We start from the raw sequence: 27,711 nt of genomic DNA on the forward strand, positions 1-27,711 counted from the left end.
CTATTTTAAAACTAAAATAATTATTATTTTTTTTAAAAATTCATTTTTTAATTAAAACTTTAAGAAATATATTTTAGAGACGAATACATTTTGCATTTAATTAAAAAATATTATTTGTTTTATTCAATAATAACGCGAATGTTTAAATAAAATCCCGCTCGATATCAATCATAATAATGAAAACTTTTTAATAATTCCTTTATTATATTTTCAATAATTTTCAAAATATTTTTATCGATACAAGTCTCTATTATTTCATCCCTCAATTATATTAATAATACATATATATGTATATATTTTAAATATCCTATTATTAAGAATTTCGATCGCGAATGAACTGTTTCCTGAGGTTACAATGAAATGAATAACGCTTCAGATAATTTTATAAAACAGAATTAAAACGCTCTACTAAGTTTTCAATTGACTGATATAAAGATAAAAAAAATAATAATAACCATACTGAATAAGATTATTATTAAAATGAAGAAAAACTCGTTCTTCACTTGACTTTTGATCTATTCTCTGATCGTAAAAACTGGCACTTATCAAAATATGACATTCCATTGATAGATCCAGTTTTTTTATGATTGAAAAACAACATTTTTCGAGTTTAATAAATGTAAGTTAAATATATTATTTAATTAAAATTTTTCTTTAAAGGTAATAAGAGATTCGAGATAAACTAATTCACTTACGATAATCAAGCAAAATTTCAAATAGTAATAAGCTATTTTTATTGAAATTTTCGATAAGCCATTGTTCGATAAATCCATAAGGATGCATATCTCCAGTTTCCTCTTGCAATTTCATTGATCTGTTTATTCTACCTTCATTATAATGTCCAGTAAAATAAGTCAATACCTTACCACTACACATTTATATTTTAAGAAAATCATACGTTGAAATAAATGTTAATTTAATAATAAATCGCTTGCAAGAATCTCGATTTACGAGTGTTTTTTTCCCTCTAGTTGGAGTCAATATCTTACATTCTATATACTAATTTGAACGAAGCCCCAAACAAGATAAAGTAACCGAGATTACTTGAGACTTCGCAATTGTCATGTCCTAATTTGATTAAAGACTAACATGGCAACCACGAAAATACATTCTTTGTTTTCTGCCAAATTTTGCGTAAACTATTTCACAGAAGTTTTTTCAAATTGTCTTTTTCTTCTTTTTTCTTTACTATCTCATCGTCTTAAGTGCCTTTTCATTAGTCAAATCTCTTCTGCCTGCTTTTAAGCATGGTTCAAAATACATTATACTACAAGAATAGCCTTCTAAACTTGATATATTTTCTTGTGAAAAATTGTTTATTTCCCACCATAAAAATTGAAAATAGGCCGATATATAAACATTTATCATCATGAATAACATTATAATCAATTATTTCACTATTTTAGAAAGTTTAAACTTATATAGCAAAAATAAATGTGAATTTTTATTCTTTTTTGTACGGTTTGGTATTATTCTAGTTTATAAACATTTTAAAAGTTTGTTTATTAAAGTATTTATTGTTATATTTTCATATTCTCATAAATTAATGGAAAAGANAAATAATAATAATGTTTGAGGAAAGTTAAATTTTTGTGATGTTAATATATTTCACATTATCATTTAATAGAAATCTGATATCTATATAAATTCATAAAAATTATATCATAAATGCTTAAAAAACTTTCGAAATAAAAACAATAACAAATTAGTCTAATGGAATAAATAAAAAAAATTTTTGAAGAATTAAATTTTCATTTAGTATCTTGCATTATTATAAATGTTAATTAAATAAATTTAATCAAATTACTTTCATATATATAAAAAACTATTGATTAACTTTTGTTTATATTATCACTACATCGTAAATTTCATTTTGAAAAAAGGTTTTTCAACCGTGTTAATTCATTTTCTATTGTAATTAGAGTTATTAATAGAAAATAGAAAATGTTGTAATGAAATTTAAATATAATAAATTCAAAGATGACAACAGTTCACAAAAGCTTAAACAATATTAAGATCTTATTCCTACTTTTGCACAATATTAAAACATCAGAATATAGCATATTTTGTATAAAAGTTTTTTTAATTATTCGATATTTATAAAATTTATAATCTTATTATGATTTAATTCTTTATGAATTAGTATGAATTTCAATGTTATATTATCGTCGCATTGTTTTTTTCTATTTTCAATTTTCTCATCAACAGAATAAATCTAAAAAATGTTTCAAATCTTACATATGTTTTAGTATCTCATATACAACACACTTTAATCTTATTATTTTTATGTAACCTATCTGAAATATCCTGGCTAAAATATATCCTAAATGCTAATGCGTTTTAATTCCTAGAAAAACACTTATACCTTACCTAAATCCAATGCTTACTGAACAAATTTTCATTGTCCTCTCCAAATGATCTTTAAAATAACACAGCTTTGAGTAATGAAGCATCTAAATGAATGTCAAGAATACAGAAAGTTTCTCTCTCTTCACCTATATGAAACTGGATCGCAGAATACAAATTACAAGATTTCGGTCTGATACATGTGGTTTTACCTAAGCAGATATTGAATTCTACTCACTAGTGAGTTGAATTTACTTCATGCAATAGAAAATTGGTTATAACGAAAAAGATCCATATCTTTTCCAATTTTAGTCCAAACGTAATGAAAGTATACTCGAGTATTTTCACTTCATACGTACATAAGATTTACTCTGAGGTTTATGAAACAATATAAAAATTTAAAATAGATATTTTTCACATTTTGTTTTTATTTCAAAAGTTTTAAGCCACATAATAAAATGTTTTCTATTTTTTGAAAAATATAGAATGATTACATGTATTACGAATGTGAAGATCAAGAAAAGCAATATTTACTTTAAAATAGCATCTTCGTTGTATAATATTTTCTAGTATAAGCATATCTTTCCGTAAAATCAATAGAAATTTCTATTTAAAATTTGAAATAAAAATTTTTTGTTATAAATGTAAATAGCTTTATTACAACTTTTTGAAAATTTTTACAGAAAATATTCAAGGTTAACTTTCAGACAGAAAATCCCTTAAGTGATTATATCTATAAAATAATTAATTTTACTTTGCTGTAACATAACTTAGTTTCCTACAATTTAAATACAAATTTTATATCTAAAATAATTTCTACTGAAATTATAACTTTTATGTTTGAAGCAAGAACTTGTAAAGTGTACGAACGTAATTACTTAATTTCTGTCATATTTTCATTACAGAATGACTGTAATTATATTATGTATGGTTTAGAAACATTTACTTAATAAACAGGATGAACATTAAACAGAGTGCCTTTATATTCATATTAAACAGTTTTTTTTCATTTTTCTCAAAATATATGTGGCAATAAATTAAAATTATTAAAATAAATTAAAATTAAATAATTATTAACAAAATTGGATTTTGTTAATAATTATTTAATTTTAATTTATAAATAAGGAGTTTGCATTAAGTGATTGGCAAGAAAAATTATCTCATTCTTTCACAATTATTCAGTTAGTTTGATATTTTCAACTTCTATAATAATATTTTATTTTTAATTATTTTATAGGGAGTTCATAAAGTTTTTAACGTATCTGTACAATTTATAAGACATTTATTCTTCTATTTTATCGAATATTTATGGTCTTAATTCTAAGTTTATAATTTTATCTTTTTTTCCCCTGATTAAGCAAGTTGATAAATTTTTAGTATAATAAATTTTAAGTTTTACTCTACCGTTCTTTGCTTAGTGTTTTACTTATATTTATTAATTACATTATTTATAGAGGCTATCATACACGCTAACAACTTCTAGCATTAAATTAAATAATCTAGATTTCAACTAAATGTATTTATTCAAAATATTATAAGACTAAAGATCACAAACTGGCAAATTTATTATTACATTCTCGTCAAAATCTGTCGCCCAAGGATTTCCAATGGTTAAATGCTTCATCTCACGAAGCTATTTAGCCAATATTCCTAAAGGCATGTTTACGTTTAATGTATAATCTACTCCACAATTATTAACGAAATGAAAACTGCGCAAAATTCTATTTGAAATTTTATTTCATTAAAATTAAAAGATTTAACATCCCATTTTAAACAATTTAACGTTTAAAGAGATGGGTGTTCAAATGAAAAACAATCAACTTACGGTACAGTAATACATTATTTTCGGTTTTAAAACGGGGGTGCATTAGTTTAAATGTTTTAGTTTTATTAATTAATGCTGGTTGTACTATAACTTGGGATATATTATTTAAATCGTTTCTTTAGTTGAGGGTTCATCCAAGCTGTTTAATCGCTCTCCAATGCAGATGTAAAACTGTAAACGTTCAGTTTTACGATGTGTTGGGATTTCAAAGATACTTTCTTCGCAGACGTAAAACCAATACTTATACCAGAAGAAAACCAACCAATTTTCTGACTAGATTCAACTTGTCAGCAGGTACTAAAAACTATATAGGCGGTAAAACTATTCGTGTTTCACATTGTGGCAAAATCGTTTTTTTCCCCTTGAAAATATCAACACGAAAATATTGAAGAAAGATAACCTTGCGACATTTTAAAGAAACTTTACTTATATTATGCATTTTAAAGATTTTTATTATATTATTCTTCCTTTCCTCATTTTTATTAACGTATAAACCGAACAAAACTTAAAAAATAAAAAAAAAATACCAAAAAATATAGCGACAGTTGGAAATATAAAAAAATGTAAGAAATGACAGTAAAGAAATGGCTAAAGATCTTTTAAAAAAATTGTAATCGTGGACTTACCAATAATTAGGAAGTTAGCGGAAAGTTAGCCAACTCAGCCATTAACTCTAATTCCTTTTTTATTGAAGATTTACTGTTATGGAAGTGAATGAAGATAGATTGTCTGTCACCACTTCTGAATAGGAAAATTGTGGAAAAAAACAGCGAAAATGGTAATTAAAGCAAAACATTTTAATAAGACATTCAAATATAATCATATTGTGTCTTCACTGTACCACATTATTTCTGTTATCTGACCTACTAACAGAATGAAATAATCAAATGCTTTAATCGACTCTAAGGAGTAAAACATTAGTAAATTAACCCATTTTTTCTTATTAAAAATCCCTAAAAGCATTTAAATTAATGCGTTATTTTAAGAAGAAAACATACACGAAGCTATTAAGGTAATATTGAATGATGGTATTATTGTCATTTACGGTTAATCGAAGAAATAAAACAATGTTTTCTATATGTATTATCTAGCTATGGCAAAATAAGCCATTTAAATAGTTTTCTTAATCTGTGGTCTTCTTTAAGTTCCAATTACCAACCCATTTGAATGTGCAATTTTCAAATTGAATTTCTCCATCGACATTAGTTGCTGTAAACATTTGCTTTCAAATAAAAAGAAAAGGAGGGGAAGAAAAATATATAACGAATTTGATTGGCTGCCTGTTAATTTGTTCAAAGTAAAATTCAATACAACTTCGATGAAAGTAAAAACAAAAGAATAGAAAAAATAAAAGAAAGAAAATTAATAATAATTCTTTAAGATATAAAACAATTTTTGGAATTTTACTGATTGCATTTTATATATTGAAATATTTGTAATTTAGATTATGAACTTTAAACATTTATTAGATTAGTTTTCATTTTTTTGTTATTATTTTTGATTAATTTAAATATAAGCACTTAAAATAAATTAATTTTTCTACGAAAATGTTAATTACTTTCTAAAACATTGTACAAATCAATAATTAGTTCAAAACATAAAAGTATTTAAGAAAAATGCATACAAAGATAAATACTACATAAAATTGAGTTAGATTATGGAAAAAATATTATTATTTTTTGTATTAGTCATTATATATTCAATTCAATTCTTTATTTTTCTCAGATTTCTCTTAGCTTGGGGATATACCATTGGCAATTATTTACAATCCGTGTTATATAACCAAACAAAATATAAATATCACTGTTTGACATATTATTTTTAGAATGTCGCACAAATCTAGTTTTCAGCTTGGAGATTTAGTAATACTCGACAATTATGCATTATTAAATATATGTCATTTTATTTCCGTTCCTTGCAACCACAAAAAATTTACTAAACTTTAATAAAGTTTAAATTATTAACTTTAAACAAATAGCTATTCAATCTCACTGTGTTATAAGCTTTTTCTAGCCCAAAGAAACGTCGTTCGTATCATAAGGTTGCATTTTCCAACCTACCCATCTCATTAATATGCTATTTTTTCCTATACAAATGTAAGTATCTCATTTGATTAATATAATAACTTCAAAAACGCATTTTTAATATTAGATTTATTTTAAAAAATTATATAAAGATACAAGTTATAAACAGTTTTAAATTAGATCTAAAAGGAAAACTAATTTGAGAATTCTTGTATATATTTTTGATACATTTAGGCTATTAATAATTTGAATTTGTAGTAACAAAAGCAGTTAACGGTCGTGTTTACCTAGTGGATAACTCCCAAAGTACAAATCAACATCATAAATGTCAGAAGTATGAACCTCTTACCTGTTCTCAAAAGTCATTGGTAGTTCTAATACCAAGGGATCTCATTTTGTAGACTCAACATCTTCTATATATATATTTATTTTTTCCTTTTTATTTTCTGTCACTTCAATTAATTTTTTTTTCTATTTTTTTATCAACAATATACAGATATATCTACAATATATATATATATATAGCCTATATATTTTTTGTTTGAGTGGGTGAACAAATATTTTGGATTTAAATTTATCAATATGTTGACAGAATATCAATTTACTTCTAGGAAGTGTCAATCTGAAAGTGATGCTATTTTATTTTATTTTATTTTTTTCAGTTTCTGGTTTTTATTTTTAATGTTCATTTCTAGTCTATTAAATATAAGAAATTAAAACAATTTTTATTTCCGTTCCTTCTAATTCTAGGAATTAAAAGAGACAGAAAATTCAAATTTATTAAAGACCAATTTAGAAATGCGTTTCGAAATAGGTACATTTTTCAAGATATTCTCTTGAACATTTATCAAAGACAGGCAAATAGATGACAGTACTTTACATTTCAGCAAAAATCTCTGAATTTTCATGAATTAATTAAGGAGTTACGGACGGAAGAGAAATGGCCCGTTCTTTGATTATCACTCAATCAAAGAACGAGCGATTCGTCTTCCGTCCGTAAACGTAGACTTCAAACTTCATAATAACTAAAGTTTAAGAGATCTTAGCTTAAGACAATATTTTAAAAACAATTTTATTAATTAAAAGAAAGCATTCGTGGAATTTTTTTTTTAAGGAATTTTAAGCGAGTGGCGATATTTGGAAAAGAAATTCCTCTCACTCGTCATTTACGTTTCTTTCGTTACTTTTCGGAATAATTGATCGAAAGTGGGAGAGGAGTTCTAGGTAAGCTGAGGAGAAACCGAGTATCGTATGACACCATGTTAAAGCCTGTCCACTTTTGTTTATACTTCCGAGGGACTACTCTATTGGCCATGTATTATAGTATATACTTTTTAAAAGTTGGGTAAATAACTTTGAAAGAAATTTGAATAACTTTGAACTAACGAATGGGAATCTCAATTAAAGGCAAAACGTAGTCTTTGTAAGAAATTGTAACTTTGACTGGTCGACCGACTAACGGAAGATTATAGTATTAAATTCGACACCTACACTGATTAATTCAAATTAGATCTACATAAAATTTTTTCTCAAAATCTTGTCTGTGGTGCTCGAAGTGGAAACGAAGTTCAGTTTTAGTTTTACAGGTTGATAAATAACTTAGAAAGTAAAACTAATTTTATAAGCATTGATTTTTCTTATTATAAACCAAATAAAAATTAATATGATCTACAAAGAAAATTATTACTTATAGGCTAATTAAATATGGGATGAGAAAAAATTTAAATAAAAGTGCATTTTCTATAAAGAACAATATAAAGAGTTTTCGAATTAAATAATTATTTACTAATAAGTTATAATTAATAGAACTTCTTTGATACGTTCTCACAGTTTTTCCAACCCTATTAATTCTCACTATTGCACCATTTTATGAAATACAGATCGTGATCGCAAATATTCCTATCCAAATCACAAAAAAAAAAACCAACCGAATTCAGTTAATTTTTTCCTTGAAAATAAACTGTGCTAAAAATTGTTCTCTTTTTATTGCAACATGATTATGATATTTACACAGTTTAAGGGACAGTTCTAATCTCACAACACACTTCTGGTTTCCAATACTGTATTTAAATTCTGTATAAATCTTCTGTATTAGTTGAAATGGGTACTTCTTAACTTTCTTTTCGTCGTTTCGGTACATAAAAGACTTAGATATCGCGACTCTATCCAAAAACGAAGTGTCGAGACTTATGCGTGTTTGGTTCTGTATTTTTAATTCGATTTTTTGTGTGGTTTTTAACTTGACTTTTACACTTTGAACTTTGTTAGGATGGATCGATTCTGGCATAGTTCGTAACGCGAGAAGTGAACAATTGAAGATAAATAAAACATAAAAAAACTCAATATTATTGTATACTAAATTGAAGTTTGATGAGATTAATTAAACATGAAATTTTTAAAAAAAATATTTAAAATACCTTCCAAAGAATTTCATTATTTTTACTGTAACATTAGAAGAATTAAAATAAAAAATAAAAAAATAAATATAATTAATGTTTTACCGATACATTATTTCCAAGATGTCGTTGTGTAGTATCGAGAAAAATAAAATACGATACGTAATAAAAGTGATGTTGACGGTTTAATTACAATGTAGGCCAATCATTTATATATTAAGTCGTTAGGTGATTAATTAGAATAAATTAAATTTTATGAAAAATTCTGCAAACATTTATAAACCGACATAAAAAATAATTATTTTAGATTCCGATCCGCTGATTTTCTTCTATTTTGTATACGTATTCGTAAATATTTTAATGTTCTATTTACAAGAAGAATATTTATCTATCGAATCCTAACATTTCTAAAGCTAATTGGCGATGTACAAATGGTTGGATACCTAAGAAAATATTTTAAGATAGAATTATATATCAATGGATAATTGATAAGTCAATTATTTTCACTAGCTTCCGGCCAAACCCAACGCTATTTCGTTTTAACAGTTAGGATATCCCTCGATAATAGGCGAGTAATAGAGCTGTTGCCTGTAGACACGTTTCTATTTTGATATCATCTCCTCGGAAAACACATTCAAGCTGTAGAAACTGCTATAATTTCACCACCGGTGATTATTTATAACGTTGAATTTTTATAAGAATAGTTTAGAACTGGCTTTGAATAACCCCGATATTAAGTCGAAATATAAAGCGTAGGCTACTACAATAGCAAAAATGATAGAAAAAATTGATAAAATCTAAAAAATAAATTATCACGGAGAACATTTTAAATCGATTTTTAAAATTTTAGATATTATAAAAGCTATATTTTTATTTAAAAAAATAATAATAATAACGAAAGTCATGCATGCACAACTTAATTCGAAGAAAAATAATCAATGCGAAATAGGATAAGCTTCATTTTCTTTTATTGCGATTCCATAATTATTTTTTTAGACAAATAAAAATATATATATTATAAAAAGAAGAGAGAACAGGAGGCCTAAATTTAGCATGGCGACCTTCAACATAATTCAAGGACAGCAGTATATAGTGCCTATGATTGGATAGACCCAAAGAAGCGTTAAGCAACAGTCGGGATGTAGCTGGTTCAGAAAAAAATAAGCTAAAGACTAACGGCGAAGTGTTCATAAAACGCCAAAATACAACTGCAAGAAATAAAAGAGAAATTATGCAAGAAATATTTCATTCGGTAAATAATCCTGACGTTTTGAAAAAAAAATCTAACAAATTCGAAGGATGCACAAAAAAAACAAAAAAAACAAAAAAAAAAGAATGCTCCTTTCGTAGAAAGCTTCATTTTGCGACGTAATAATTTCGTCATGTAACATAATAAAAAGCGTAAAATGTTCTAACGTCACACTAATTTTTTTTAAAACATTTTTCCTTTATCTAGAAATATCAATAACGAACATGTAATCTTTTTAATATAGAAAAAATAATCTGTAAACTTACGTTCTCTTTGACTCGTGTCTATTAATTTTACAAATTTAATCTGTTAAATATATTTAATATACATGTATATACATGTAGAGTTTAAATAAAATAAGAAAATTTGTACGCCAATATAAATTTCCATAAAAATATTTTAACATTTATAATATTTTTGCGACAACCTAATNGAAGTTATTATATAAATCTGTTTAAAATATTTATAGAAATTAAACGTTACAAACGACTTAGAAATAATCGATAAAATTTTATATTTTTGGAAGTATTTTTAGGGGGTGAGAGATTTTTTTTTTTTTTTTTGAGACTTTTATCACGGAACGAAGTGGAGAAATCTGAAAATTCTTAAAATCACTTATAGAAAATTACAGTAAGTGAAACTTTCAATGATCGTGAAGTATATTAAAACTTTCTATAATAGTTAAGGCTACTGAAAATTTGAAAAAAGAAAGAAATTGAATAGTAGTAGCATGCCCTAGAGTCTGACCACTATATGTTATATACGAGACAGATATAATGTACGTGATACGAAACAAAAATTTTTACTTGTTTTTTTTTATATACATATATATATATGTTTTTTTTTTTTTTTGACGTATCGAACCAAACTTATATTGCTAGTTCTTATAGATACCACCGAAGATTCCAACTCGTATTAACGTGATATAGATAGCCATTTAATAACATCCGACAATTTACTGAAGGAAACAGCTATAATTCTCATCCATTTATTTCAGTATACATCTAATAGATATATCTAATAGCTTGTCATTTAGGTGAATTTTTATGAATTATTTACCATTGATGCATTATCATGATAAATTGTTATCTCATCAAACTAATCTATTGCTTTTAGTATTGGTTTCATTTGTATCGATTTATGTAATCAGATATTTTAATATTGTATTTTCTTTAAAAAATGTCATTTACTAAAATTAGGATAAATTTTATATAATATAATAAAATGAAGTATTCATAAGTGATAAAATATCTATTGAGTATTGTTTATTTAATATCTTTTTCCTTTTTTTAAAATTATATATGCTTATCTTCTGTTAAGCTTTGCTGGGTGTCTTATATAAAACATAAATGAGTATTGTATAGTCTACTTACACAGATTATATCTGAATGACTGTTCTTTGTTATTAGATTAAGCATAATTTATATTAATGGAGATAAAGTAACAATCTAATATATTATAGTATAAATAGGATTTTAGCTAAGACATTATTTGTAAATGTTTAGCAATATCAGCTCCTTAAGTAAAATTTGTTTAGTAAGCTATAAAAAAAAAGAATACAAACTCTTTCGAATTAAAGAAAAATAAATAAATCTGTCCTTTTAAATCCAATGGGAAACAATGTAAGAAATGTAAGTAATGGAATTGGTGCAATTGCATCAAAAGTGGTTTATTTCTATTACAAGCAACGATATTAAGGTAAGGGGAAACAATACTGAAAGTCATTTCTAATTTGTTGCAAAGCATGTCGGAAGATAAACTGAATACGTGGCCAGAATAACGGAGGTAATACAAGTTTTCGAGTTACTGCACATTCTCTATTCATGCTGAATTTAGCGAAAATGTAACTAAACTGTTGAAACAACAGTTTAACCTTTATTATCAATAATATCACTTTCATTATGTGTTTAGTTATGTAAGATGATGCCTTTAACTAATGTCAAGTAAGCTTTTGTCAAGAATCGAGTAATTATGAATTATATTACAGTCGACAGAAAAATTTTTCATTGTTCGAATCAATTAACTTACATTAAATTAGAATTTATTTAAATAAAAAATATGCTGCATTAACCGATTATGTTTAAGGTAATTATTAAACTAAATTTTATTTGTAAAATATGACACTTAATCAATAAATTGCAATTTACAAGTTTGGTACGATTGACAAATTCGATATTACAGGTCTGGAAGTTTGGCACACTTCTGCTTGATCGAATAATTACAAGCCTTCAAATAGTTGTTGAAAATGGTAATTTCGTAAGTCATTTCTGTCTTTGTTCGTTATGTTGCACTCATCATGTAAATCCTATTGCAGAAAATGTCCACAACTTAAGAATTTCTTAAGATGATTACCGGCAACCTTATTCTTAACTTTCTGTTAAATGACAAATTTAGCATGGTTGAAGCACTAATCCAATTACTAATAAGGATTAATTTTAATAAACATATTAACGAATTTCATGTGAGAGAGTTAAGTTATTAAGCATAAATATGAAAGACTGTTTATCTTTCTGCCTTTAATACACACACACATACATATATATACAGTGTATATATATATATATATATCCACTTGTCTTTCTACATATACGTGGTCAGTGTGTTCTGCTATACAATTTTGTGGCAAAGCTAATTAACAACCAGTTAATTATTAGTTGCATCTCCCAAGGCAATATCGAATGCACAGAGGAATTGCTTTCGAAAAGTGCTGTTCAAATTAACTTGGAACAGTACAAATCTTATTTAGGAAGATTTAGGAGCTACCCAGACAAAGAGCTCTTATAATAAATTTCTGATTTACTTGTTTACGTATAAGAATTTCTAAAGAAAATATTTCTTAATAAAATAAAATAAATAAAATATAAAGACTTTATTGAATTAAAATCATTTCACATATCTTATAATAAAGAATTGCATAGGTAGATTAGATCTAAATTATATAATTTATTTTCAATAACTGAATAATTTAACTTACTCTTTAAGTAAATAAAATAAATATTTCAATATGATTAAAATATTAAGACATTGGTCCAATCCGTCCATCTTATTTTAATAGGTTGGCAGTAACTTTTTTGATGTGCTTTCAGTCACTTTACACAAGAGACTATCTTTCGGTTTATCTAATGGAGAGTTTCTTAGAGAAGTCTCTCGTCTCCCCAGAGCGAAGAAGTGACATCCTGATAAAATTTGAGAAACTAAAAAGAACCACTAAGAAATTGGCAAACATAGATACAAAAGTAAAAATATTTACTCGACAACTATTACAAATAAAACATTTTATTTCAAAATTATAAATGCAAAGTTTGTTTTTGTTCAATTACATGCAAAATTTACTAAAATCGAATCGAATAATAAAAATATCATTGTAAAATGGAAAGTTATATTGAATTTAATAAATATGGCAATATTGTAAAGATTCTTTTCGTATTTCTTAACTTTCTTCGAGAGAATGTATGTTAAAAATTTTGTTTTAGCAAAGAAAATTGAAAGAAAGAATTTTATCTTTAAAATCTTTATAAAGTTTGAAACAATAAGTTTATCACAAAGAGACATGTTCCGTCGAGAGTGGTGGTAAAAGGGATTGACAGATGAAGGATCACAGTATACTTAGTCAGCCTGAAACGATCATTGTCTTCAGACTAACTCATTTTAATTACTTACGCTAGCTATGAGATGCCGGTAAAAAGCAAACAATCAATTGAATCTGTTCGCCAATCAAAACTTTCAGAATGTAATTAAAGACATATTACACATCCTTAATTGGCTGAGGTAATTTCTTTTAATCCCGAACTTTAGACTTAATAAATTACTTACCATTTTGCTCTCATTAATTATATTCTATAGAAAACTTTTGTACAGGTTTTAGAAAGATTGATTGTACGACAGAAATATTTGTCATATCAGCAGAAAAACTGCTAAAGATTTCTTTGTAAGAATAATTAAATCATGTTATACTAATGGAAGATAAGATCGATTTTTTTTTAAATTATACATTCTTTTTTCAATCGAGAGTTTTTCTTATTTGTTAAATTGATAATTTTCTATTGGGGATTTAGTAGGCTTTTTTCCCCTCGATAGCTGCAAATAATCTCGAATGTTGGGAACAACTCTCAATAAAAAAAATTCCTGGCATCCACACAATTGAATCGAAATATAACTTCATCTCTTTCTGATAATAAACTTTACAGAGAAACGTTTACCTGGAATACTTGTAAGCCTATTACTACAAAAAAAAGCTAACTATAAATCCATTTATAACGCAATTTACCTTCGAAATTTTAAAAACCAGTCTCAAATTATGTTAAAATGATATTAAATGATGCATAATGCTGTTAATCATTCGAATATTTATCGTCTATCATTAACCATCGACGAGAATATTCTTTCTATATTTTACACATATTACGAGCTTTTTTAAATATTTATAACCTTATTAAATTAATATGTAAATTATCTGAAGAAAATGCGACACTACCTAAATTTCAATCAACNAAATTTTACTTTTAAAATAATTTTATAAATAAACAGGCTTAATCAATGAATTTTCCAGTATTTTTTTTTTTGAAATAATTATTCACCAAAACGAAAAATTTTATAAACTGAAAAAAAGTATTTTTATTTAATTTGTTTTTATAAATGCGAAAATATATAAAACAAAATCTTTAATAAAGATATGCAAGAACTTGCTTCAGCTTCTGTGTAACTAACAAATGAATATTTTTATATTCATATATGATAAAATATAAACAGAGAAAACAAAAAACTACAATAAAAACGTATTATTCAATAAAGTATATAAAATTTCCTCTTATTTTCAATATTAATGCAATTGTATAACTAACCAAATTAAATAAATAAATCAAAATTCATAAATCTTTCATAAACAATCGAAAGTTCAATCTTGCAATTTTTATTTTTCGGTAATTTTATAACAGACGGATGGATGAAAAGTCATAAGATAAATTCACTAAAATAATCAAAACTAAAAATAATAAAAATAAATAAATTTCCTACAATTTTAATTGCTCAATTTCTAAAAGTACAATTAGAAAGAATTTAACAATATCCGAACACATTATTATAAATATTTAACTATAAATAAATAAATAAATTTATTTATTTATAAAATGTTACAAAACGAAATTAATTTTAATATTTAAAGTTAATTTTATGTTTTTAAATATTATCTATTTTGTTCAATATATTAAATAAAAACATCTTTAACCAAGTTAATAACAAGAGTTAAAAAACAATAAGTAAATTACTTAAGCTTAAAAAATTATATAAAGATACAAGTTATAAACAGTTTTAAATTAGATCTAAAAGGAAAACTAATTTGAGAATTCTTGTATATATTTTTGATACATTTAGGCTATTAATAATTTGAATTTGTAGTAACAAAAGCAGTTAACGGTCGTGTTTACCTAGTGGATAACTCCCAAAGTACAAATCAACATCATAAATGTCAGAAGTATGAACCTCTTACCTGTTCTCAAAAGTCATTGGTAGTTCTAATACCAAGGGATCTCATTTTGTAGACTCAACATCTTCTATATATATATTTATTTTTTCCTTTTTATTTTCTGTCACTTCAATTAATTTTTTTTTCTATTTTTTTATCAACAATATACAGATATATCTACAATATATATATATATATAGCCTATATATTTTTTGTTTGAGTGGGTGAACAAATATTTTGGATTTAAATTTATCAATATGTTGACAGAATATCAATTTACTTCTAGGAAGTGTCAATCTGAAAGTGATGCTATTTTATTTTATTTTATTTTTTTCAGTTTCTGGTTTTTATTTTTAATGTTCATTTCTAGTCTATTAAATATAAGAAATTAAAACAATTTTTATTTCCGTTCCTTCTAATTCTAGGAATTAAAAGAGACAGAAAATTCAAATTTATTAAAGACCAATTTAGAAATGCGTTTCGAAATAGGTACATTTTTCAAGATATTCTCTTGAACATTTATCAAAGACAGGCAAATAGATGACAGTACTTTACATTTCAGCAAAAATCTCTGAATTTTCATGAATTAATTAAGGAGTTACGGACGGAAGAGAAATGGCCCGTTCTTTGATTATCACTCAATCAAAGAACGAGCGATTCGTCTTCCGTCCGTAAACGTAGACTTCAAACTTCATAATAACTAAAGTTTAAGAGATCTTAGCTTAAGACAATATTTTAAAAACAATTTTATTAATTAAAAGAAAGCATTCGTGGAATTTTTTTTTTAAGGAATTTTAAGCGAGTGGCGATATTTGGAAAAGAAATTCCTCTCACTCGTCATTTACGTTTCTTTCGTTACTTTTCGGAATAATTGATCGAAAGTGGGAGAGGAGTTCTAGGTAAGCTGAGGAGAAACCGAGTATCGTATGACACCATGTTAAAGCCTGTCCACTTTTGTTTATACTTCCGAGGGACTACTCTATTGGCCATGTATTATAGTATATACTTTTTAAAAGTTGGGTAAATAACTTTGAAAGAAATTTGAATAACTTTGAACTAACGAATGGGAATCTCAATTAAAGGCAAAACGTAGTCTTTGTAAGAAATTGTAACTTTGACTGGTCGACCGACTAACGGAAGATTATAGTATTAAATTCGACACCTACACTGATTAATTCAAATTAGATCTACATAAAATTTTTTCTCAAAATCTTGTCTGTGGTGCTCGAAGTGGAAACGAAGTTCAGTTTTAGTTTTACAGGTTGATAAATAACTTAGAAAGTAAAACTAATTTTATAAGCATTGATTTTTCTTATTATAAACCAAATAAAAATTAATATGATCTACAAAGAAAATTATTACTTATAGGCTAATTAAATATGGGATGAGAAAAAATTTAAATAAAAGTGCATTTTCTATAAAGAACAATATAAAGAGTTTTCGAATTAAATAATTATTTACTAATAAGTTATAATTAATAGAACTTCTTTGATACGTTCTCACAGTTTTTCCAACCCTATTAATTCTCACTATTGCACCATTTTATGAAATACAGATCGTGATCGCAAATATTCCTATCCAAATCACAAAAAAAAAAACCAACCGAATTCAGTTAATTTTTTCCTTGAAAATAAACTGTGCTAAAAATTGTTCTCTTTTTATTGCAACATGATTATGATATTTACACAGTTTAAGGGACAGTTCTAATCTCACAACACACTTCTGGTTTCCAATACTGTATTTAAATTCTGTATAAATCTTCTGTATTAGTTGAAATGGGTACTTCTTAACTTTCTTTTCGTCGTTTCGGTACATAAAAGACTTAGATATCGCGACTCTATCCAAAAACGAAGTGTCGAGACTTATGCGTGTTTGGTTCTGTATTTTTAATTCGATTTTTTGTGTGGTTTTTAACTTGACTTTTACACTTTGAACTTTGTTAGGATGGATCGATTCTGGCATAGTTCGTAACGCGAGAAGTGAACAATTGAAGATAAATAAAACATAAAAAAACTCAATATTATTGTATACTAAATTGAAGTTTGATGAGATTAATTAAACATGAAATTTTTAAAAAAAATATTTAAAATACCTTCCAAAGAATTTCATTATTTTTACTGTAACATTAGAAGAATTAAAATAAAAAATAAAAAAATAAATATAATTAATGTTTTACCGATACATTATTTCCAAGATGTCGTTGTGTAGTATCGAGAAAAATAAAATACGATACGTAATAAAAGTGATGTTGACGGTTTAATTACAATGTAGGCCAATCATTTATATATTAAGTCGTTAGGTGATTAATTAGAATAAATTAAATTTTATGAAAAATTCTGCAAACATTTATAAACCGACATAAAAAATAATTATTTTAGATTCCGATCCGCTGATTTTCTTCTATTTTGTATACGTATTCGTAAATATTTTAATGTTCTATTTACAAGAAGAATATTTATCTATCGAATCCTAACATTTCTAAAGCTAATTGGCGATGTACAAATGGTTGGATACCTAAGAAAATATTTTAAGATAGAATTATATATCAATGGATAATTGATAAGTCAATTATTTTCACTAGCTTCCGGCCAAACCCAACGCTATTTCGTTTTAACAGTTAGGATATCCCTCGATAATAGGCGAGTAATAGAGCTGTTGCCTGTAGACACGTTTCTATTTTGATATCATCTCCTCGGAAAACACATTCAAGCTGTAGAAACTGCTATAATTTCACCACCGGTGATTATTTATAACGTTGAATTTTTATAAGAATAGTTTAGAACTGGCTTTGAATAACCCCGATATTAAGTCGAAATATAAAGCGTAGGCTACTACAATAGCAAAAATGATAGAAAAAATTGATAAAATCTAAAAAATAAATTATCACGGAGAACATTTTAAATCGATTTTTAAAATTTTAGATATTATAAAAGCTATATTTTTATTTAAAAAAATAATAATAATAACGAAAGTCATGCATGCACAACTTAATTCGAAGAAAAATAATCAATGCGAAATAGGATAAGCTTCATTTTCTTTTATTGCGATTCCATAATTATTTTTTTAGACAAATAAAAATATATATATTATAAAAAGAAGAGAGAACAGGAGGCCTAAATTTAGCATGGCGACCTTCAACATAATTCAAGGACAGCAGTATATAGTGCCTATGATTGGATAGACCCAAAGAAGCGTTAAGCAACAGTCGGGATGTAGCTGGTTCAGAAAAAAATAAGCTAAAGACTAACGGCGAAGTGTTCATAAAACGCCAAAATACAACTGCAAGAAATAAAAGAGAAATTATGCAAGAAATATTTCATTCGGTAAATAATCCTGACGTTTTGAAAAAAAAATCTAACAAATTCGAAGGATGCACAAAAAAAACAAAAAAAACAAAAAAAAAAGAATGCTCCTTTCGTAGAAAGCNAGTTATTATATAAATCTGTTTAAAATATTTATAGAAATTAAACGTTACAAACGACTTAGAAATAATCGATAAAATTTTATATTTTTGGAAGTATTTTTAGGGGGTGAGAGATTTTTTTTTTTTTTTTTGAGACTTTTATCACGGAACGAAGTGGAGAAATCTGAAAATTCTTAAAATCACTTATAGAAAATTACAGTAAGTGAAACTTTCAATGATCGTGAAGTATATTAAAACTTTCTATAATAGTTAAGGCTACTGAAAATTTGAAAAAAGAAAGAAATTGAATAGTAGTAGCATGCCCTAGAGTCTGACCACTATATGTTATATACGAGACAGATATAATGTACGTGATACGAAACAAAAATTTTTACTTGTTTTTTTTTATATACATATATATATATGTTTTTTTTTTTTTTTGACGTATCGAACCAAACTTATATTGCTAGTTCTTATAGATACCACCGAAGATTCCAACTCGTATTAACGTGATATAGATAGCCATTTAATAACATCCGACAATTTACTGAAGGAAACAGCTATAATTCTCATCCATTTATTTCAGTATACATCTAATAGATATATCTAATAGCTTGTCATTTAGGTGAATTTTTATGAATTATTTACCATTGATGCATTATCATGATAAATTGTTATCTCATCAAACTAATCTATTGCTTTTAGTATTGGTTTCATTTGTATCGATTTATGTAACCAGATATTTTAATATTGTATTTTCTTTAAAAAATGTCATTTACTAAAATTAGGATAAATTTTATATAATATAATAAAATGAAGTATTCATAAGTGATAAAATATCTATTGAGTATTGTTTATTTAATATCTTTTTCCTTTTTTTAAAATTATATATGCTTATCTTCTGTTAAGCTTTGCTGGGTGTCTTATATAAAACATAAATGAGTATTGTATAGTCTACTTACACAGATTATATCTGAATGACTGTTCTTTGTTATTAGATTAAGCATAATTTATATTAATGGAGATAAAGTAACAATCTAATATATTATAGTATAAATAGGATTTTAGCTAAGACATTATTTGTAAATGTTTAGCAATATCAGCTCCTTAAGTAAAATTTGTTTAGTAAGCTATAAAAAAAAAAGAATACAAACTCTTTCGAATTAAAGAAAAATAAATAAATCTGTCCTTTTAAATCCAATGGGAAACAATGTAAGAAATGTAAGTAATGGAATTGGTGCAATTGCATCAAAAGTGGTTTATTTCTATTACAAGCAACGATATTAAGGTAAGGGGAAACAATACTGAAAGTCATTTCTAATTTGTTGCAAAGCATGTCGGAAGATAAACTGAATACGTGGCCAGAATAACGGAGGTAATACAAGTTTTCGAGTTACTGCACATTCTCTATTCATGCTGAATTTAGCGAAAATGTAACTAAACTGTTGAAACAACAGTTTAACCTTTATTATCAATAATATCACTTTCATTATGTGTTTAGTTATGTAAGATGATGCCTTTAACTAATGTCAAGTAAGCTTTTGTCAAGAATCGAGTAATTATGAATTATATTACAGTCGACAGAAAAATTTTTCATTGTTCGAATCAATTAACTTACATTAAATTAGAATTTATTTAAATAAAAAATATGCTGCATTAACCGATTATGTTTAAGGTAATTATTAAACTAAATTTTATTTGTAAAATATGACACTTAATCAATAAATTGCAATTTACAAGTTTGGTACGATTGACAAATTCGATATTACAGGTCTGGAAGTTTGGCACACTTCTGCTTGATCGAATAATTACAAGCCTTCAAATAGTTGTTGAAAATGGTAATTTCGTAAGTCATTTCTGTCTTTGTTCGTTATGTTGCACTCATCATGTAAATCCTATTGCAGAAAATGTCCACAACTTAAGAATTTCTTAAGATGATTACCGGCAACCTTATTCTTAACTTTCTGTTAAATGACAAATTTAGCATGGTTGAAGCACTAATCCAATTACTAATAAGGATTAATTTTAATAAACATATTAACGAATTTCATGTGAGAGAGTTAAGTTATTAAGCATAAATATGAAAGACTGTTTATCTTTCTGCCTTTAATACACACACACATACATATATATACAGTGTATATATATATATATATATCCACTTGTCTTTCTACATATACGTGGTCAGTGTGTTCTGCTATACAATTTTGTGGCAAAGCTAATTAACAACCAGTTAATTATTAGTTGCATCTCCCAAGGCAATATCGAATGCACAGAGGAATTGCTTTCGAAAAGTGCTGTTCAAATTAACTTGGAACAGTACAAATCTTATTTAGGAAGATTTAGGAGCTACCCAGACAAAGAGCTCTTATAATAAATTTCTGATTTACTTGTTTACGTATAAGAATTTCTAAAGAAAATATTTCTTAATAAAATAAAATAAATAAAATATAAAGACTTTATTGAATTAAAATCATTTCACATATCTTATAATAAAGAATTGCATAGGTAGATTAGATCTAAATTATATAATTTATTTTCAATAACTGAATAATTTAACTTACTCTTTAAGTAAATAAAATAAATATTTCAATATGATTAAAATATTAAGACATTGGTCCAATCCGTCCATCTTATTTTAATAGGTTGGCAGTAACTTTTTTGATGTGCTTTCAGTCACTTTACACAAGAGACTATCTTTCGGTTTATCTAATGGAGAGTTTCTTAGAGAAGTCTCTCGTCTCCCCAGAGCGAAGAAGTGACATCCTGATAAAATTTGAGAAACTAAAAAGAACCACTAAGAAATTGGCAAACATAGATACAAAAGTAAAAATATTTACTCGACAACTATTACAAATAAAACATTTTATTTCAAAATTATAAATGCAAAGTTTGTTTTTGTTCAATTACATGCAAAATTTACTAAAATCGAATCGAATAATAAAAATATCATTGTAAAATGGAAAGTTATATTGAATTTAATAAATATGGCAATATTGTAAAGATTCTTTTCGTATTTCTTAACTTTCTTCGAGAGAATGTATGTTAAAAATTTTGTTTTAGCAAAGAAAATTGAAAGAAAGAATTTTATCTTTAAAATCTTTATAAAGTTTGAAACAATAAGTTTATCACAAAGAGACATGTTCCGTCGAGAGTGGTGGTAAAAGGGATTGACAGATGAAGGATCACAGTATACTTAGTCAGCCTGAAACGATCATTGTCTTCAGACTAACTCATTTTAATTACTTACGCTAGCTATGAGATGCCGGTAAAAAGCAAACAATCAATTGAATCTGTTCGCCAATCAAAACTTTCAGAATGTAATTAAAGACATATTACACATCCTTAATTGGCTGAGGTAATTTCTTTTAATCCCGAACTTTAGACTTAATAAATTACTTACCATTTTGCTCTCATTAATTATATTCTATAGAAAACTTTTGTACAGGTTTTAGAAAGATTGATTGTACGACAGAAATATTTGTCATATCAGCAGAAAAACTGCTAAAGATTTCTTTGTAAGAATAATTAAATCATGTTATACTAATGGAAGATAAGATCGATTTTTTTTTAAATTATACATTCTTTTTTCAATCGAGAGTTTTTCTTATTTGTTAAATTGATAATTTTCTATTGGGGATTTAGTAGGCTTTTTTCCCCTCGATAGCTGCAAATAATCTCGAATATTGGGAACAACTCTCAATAAAAAAAATTCCTGGCATCCACACAATTGAATCGAAATATAACTTCATCTCTTTCTGATAATAAACTTTACAGAGAAACGTTTACCTGGAATACTTGTAAGCCTATTACTACAAAAAAAAGCTAACTATAAATCCATTTATAACGCAATTTACCTTCGAAATTTTAAAAACCAGTCTCAAATTATGTTAAAATGATATTAAATGATGCATAATGCTGTTAATCATTCGAATATTTATCGTCTATCATTAACCATCGACGAGAACATTCTTTCTATATTTTACACATATTACGAGCTTTTTTAAATATTTATAACCTTATTAAATTAATATGTAAATTATCTGAAGAAAATGCGACACTACCTAAATTTCAATCAACAGTTAAACACGTTCCCTTATTAAAATATGCCTTTTAAATATTTTTATTCAATAACAAGTAATAGTTAAAATATAAAATTAAAAGATATTGTTAAACTGTATAAAACTCCGAAATATATTTACTAAAGTTATAATAAAAAAAAATATAAATAATAATAAATAAAATAATTTCGTTTAATCTCATTTATTTAATGTTTAAACGAAAAAAGGATAAAAATTTTATGTAAATAAATATGTCACGATACTAGTTAATGTTTAGTTATAACATCGTCTATTTTATTTAGAATTTCATCTGATTAAAACCTTATTTTCTTTTCTTTTTTTTTTGCATATTTTATAGAAGCAAAAGCTAAGGAATTAAGTTCAGTGATTTCTTTGATTAAGAAAACAAAAAGCGCATAAGATTACAAACAAAAACCGTTAACTTCTTCCTTTAAAAATTTAAATCATGCGAAAGCCTGAAAGAAAAATGATTATTTCTTTTCTTCTTTCCTCTTTTCCCAAAAGACAAAATATAAAAAGAAAAATTCATTTATTCAAAAACCACGCAATAACTATAAATTGTAATTTTAGTAATATTTCTGTTTGCCACATTATTTACAATTATTGGCAAATCGGATTTTTCGAATTTAATTCTTGACATTTAATTATCTTGTTTTCGAAACTTTCAGATAAATTTCTCCATTTTTAAAATTAGTTTTAACAATCCAGAAAGTAAATGTATTTTATTTAATGAATCAACTTAAATTTTGTTAGATGAAGTTATAAACTTTATTATTTTTCATCGTTTATAACTTTTATATCCTCTCCTATTCCTTACAGAAATCAAATTCAGTTATACAGTATATCTTCTAAACAACATCACTCGTTGACTAATAACAATGTCAACGTATCAAATTTTTCCAACGTTTTTCCACTTTCGCAATAAACTTCTTGCATCTTTCAATACATATTACTGAAAAATAACTTATAGTGTTTAATGTTTATCAATGAATTTAGTTTCTACCACGCCTATAATTTATTCATTGATATATTTTATCTTCAGGGTTATTGACGTTCGTTTTATGACCTTTAGAATAAAAAAAAATAAAAAAAACGATTGAACTGAAGAGCAGGAAATGAAAAATTCCTGTTCTTTATATACTGGAACAACATAGATTGAAGTGGAAAGAAATTGCAATCAAATTGATGCACAGCAGTTTAAGTTGTAGCAAAGCCCCTATATAAGATGTCAAAAGAAATGACTTCAAAAAAAAAGCAACTCGTTTAGTTAATATTTAAAATTTTTGTTGGCCTATTTTATAACAAATATTTTTATTAAAAAAACTGGGTTAAAATAACGAAATATATCCAAAATTTCTTGAAAAAATACTTTATAAAAGTAAAACATATATACATTTTTAAATAAATTTTGGTATATATTGAATTGTCTATGCTCTATTTTAAAGTATTAGAGAGAGAGATACACAACATTTCTTTTTGATTATAATTCTAAAAATTTTTCATAAATTTATATAAATATAATACGTTATTAAATATTTATATTATCTTCACTAAACAAAAGATTTGCTGCAAATTAAACATTTCTGACTTAGATATTTTAATTCACTTTGTTCCTTCAGATAACGTTAGCAATTATAATCCTATTTAAAGAGGTTCTCAATGATTTATCCTATTATTTCCGCTATTAAATTTCTGCTTTGCGAAGTCTATTTAATTTTATTTAGTAGAATTATTTAAGTTAAAATTATTTACTGATTTCACATCCATAATATCCTCTAATCTTCCTACTATCACAGCTACAATAGAAGCAAATTTTATGCAAAAATTTTTGTACAGTTTTGATATAAAGATGAAAGTTTATATAAGTTATATATATATATATATGAATAATTCCAAATTTTGATATTTTTAAAAGTTTCAGTTTACATTTGAAGTACATTTCTTTCAACAGAAACATCTACTATTTCTTATAAATTTATGGCAATAGGTCTCATGTTGCTTGAAAATCGTGTTAGGGGCCATTTACCAAGGATCATGAGTTCTGGCACAATTCTCAAGAATTAAAGTACTAGACTTTCTGCTACATCTAACTCTGTATTCTACAAGTTTCGCAATAATATATTCATAAATGAACTGAAACATTACCATCTTATTTTTTTTTATGTATATATATTTTTAGATAGGCTATGCCATCTCTAAACATCCAATTTTATAGCCGTGACTCATAATTCATTATTTAAAAAGTATCATGAAAGTAATCATTCCATATACATTTATAAATAAATATATATATATATGTTATGTCCTTAATATAAACTCGAACCACTATTACTTTAGTTGGAAAATTTACGATCGAGAATATGATTTATGATGTTGGAAGAATGTGGAGTCTATGGTTAGATCTGAAGGCATTTCGAACCGTTAATCGTACAGTAACATTTTAAGCTGTTGAAATTTTTAAAAGTAATAAATTTTTCAATTAATTTATTTAAGAATAATGTTTCTTAATAGTTCACGTCAGAGTTGTTTATTATGAACATAATAATAATTCATGTAATTCGAATATTTTTATGATTAAATTTGCATAAGCAAAAATAATTATCAAATTTTTATTTAATAAAATATTAAAACACATTAAATTAAGTATTATTTATGCATTAACTTTAAGATATTACTATAATAAATATTCAGACAAATTTATGTAAATCTATTAAAGATAATTAAACTTTCGAACGGTTGAAGTTCACTTTTTTATAGCTCACAGTTCGAATGTGATGTAATTTAAATCGAAATATCACAAAATAAATATGTTAAGATAATGAATTCAATTTAATAATAGCATAAAAATTTACTATAAAGCTTATTCGATTGATTCTGACAGAAGAAAATGGTATAACAGGTCAACAGATGTGATGATAATCCTGGCTACTCCAAAGGAACAATACAAGCCACAAATCTGTTGTATGAATTGAAACTTTTAATCAAATCTCCAATTTAAATTAAATCTTAAGTGGAAATAGTAGATTGATGGCTATATAAAATACTTTTTAAATCTTCCAGAATAATTTATAAATTATTTTATTTTTATTTAAAACTCCCGAAGATCCATAAGCCATTAGTTAGGTCAATAAATAATTTAGAATTTTATTTAAATACTATACTGAACTTACTTATATTTTATTTTGTATCGAATAGATTTCTTTCTAGCTGACAGAAGCTGGTGTATTTTTTTATCCATTCTCCTCTTTCTATTCTTTAAAATATTACAGCTTTGCTTTTAGAAATGACAGATCATCTCTCGTGCGATTTTTTACCCGAAACAAACCTGCTAACATCGTGAGCGGCAGTGAAATTTTAACCAGCATCAACCACTACAGCCTACCTGGGTCGATAGCAGAGAGTTAGAGCTAACAGAACACGCTGATTCATAAAATAATCAAGGTGATCGTCCATTCTTGTTGATCGAATGCAAAACATACCAATGGTAGAAGTGATTTCTTCCAAACAAACTTTGAATTAATATTCCCAAATATTAATAAACACCTGAGAATTTTTAATGGCGTTTATCGTAGATAGAATTTTGTCTTTAAAAGAAGTTTGCAGTTTTGTAAGGGAAAAAAGTCCTCTCAATATCTCACGCGATCTTAAATACAAAAACAAAAAAAAAATTGGACTTTAAACTCAGCGCTGACAATCAGCTGCGATACAGTTAACATTTTTTAAAAATAAACTAACCGTTACGGAAATTCAAAAATAATATTTTCTACAAGAAAATCAACAATAAGTGCAAATATATATTCCGCTATAGAATAGCCTACAGAAGCTACAGAGCTAAAAGACTTAAGTGAGACTCACCCCACTACTGCCCGTTAGGCAAATAACCCTGTCCTATCAACCAACCACTTGGAGGAGAAGCGAAACAAGTGGTTTGATATTTTGTCTCCCCCTTCAAAATTTCTTCACTCAGTCGATGAACTCTTAATCACAATCAAAGCTAGTTTCAGTGCAGGAGCATCGTTCCAGAAGAAGAAAAGCTCATACAAAACGTGCTACCAACTTTTTATAAACATTTTTAATATATTAAAACGAATCGCTTCTTACATAAATTTTATCAACACATTATATAAATGATAATAGCATGTAATAGATCAGAAATCGTGGAATAACAATCGTAATATATTATTAAATTAAAGTCATATTTTATGACCTTGTATCTAACCGTCATACCAAACTGCCGATGCTAACGCTCTATACAGAGTTTAGTCTAACAAGTTATATATCAATTGTATTTAACGAAGCAAAGGGTAAATGAACTCACCAGAGACCCAAAAGGCACATAATATCCATAAAAGTCTCCACAGTTCCATATTTGATGATGTAAATGGCCAAAGGTAGTAAAAAATTCCCCGGTATCTCCTGCTTGCTTGCCACACCGTCAGCCGAACGTTCGCCATTTGACTTGTTCGTGAGTGTTGGCCACAGTCGCACGCCAGCGCACTCTGGTGACGTTTGCAAACTTTAACCAGGCCACGGGCATTGTGAACACCATTGTTACTAAAGAAACTTATCTGCTTAATCACTGCTCTGCACTTGTAGAACTGAACACACACTTTACACACTTAATTTATATTCCTCGACAGTCGACAATTCTGATAAAAGTCTACCGGAGAGATAGAAAAACATTTCGAAAATATCACAATTATGAAATTAACTTGTTAATTATTCAACCTATCTTGATACTTGACAGATTTTTTCTATAAAAAACTGTGCTTCATACGCATTCAAGGACTAGAATAGCTTCGTTTTATTCTATAATTTTGTTATAATATAATAAATAAAATTTCATAAAGACGTATACATTTTATATTTTTAAATAATAAAAATAACTTTAAAAATTACATTTTTATATATAAAGTTATATTTAT

The 27,711-nt window shown here is 26.0% G+C and overlaps 1 protein-coding gene across 1 annotated transcript in view; it reads right to left on the reverse strand.

Annotated features, from left to right (window-relative positions):
• LOC111631928 (hemicentin-2-like) overlaps positions 1-27,310 on the reverse strand; it is a 127,601-nt gene extending 100,291 nt beyond the window's left edge. Inside the window, exon 1 of the mRNA XM_023376266.1 lies at positions 27,105-27,310. Within this exon, the coding sequence (XP_023232034.1) occupies positions 27,105-27,240 (136 nt within the window). The 5' untranslated portion in view covers positions 27,241-27,310. The remainder of the gene's footprint in view (positions 1-27,104) is intronic.
• Positions 27,311-27,711: the final 401 nt, after the last annotated feature.

Source organism: Centruroides sculpturatus, unplaced genomic scaffold (genome assembly GCF_000671375.1).
Source record: "Centruroides sculpturatus isolate CEXI.00-Female unplaced genomic scaffold, Cexi_2.0 scaffold802, whole genome shotgun sequence".
Lineage (NCBI taxonomy): Eukaryota > Metazoa > Arthropoda > Arachnida > Scorpiones > Buthidae > Centruroides > Centruroides sculpturatus.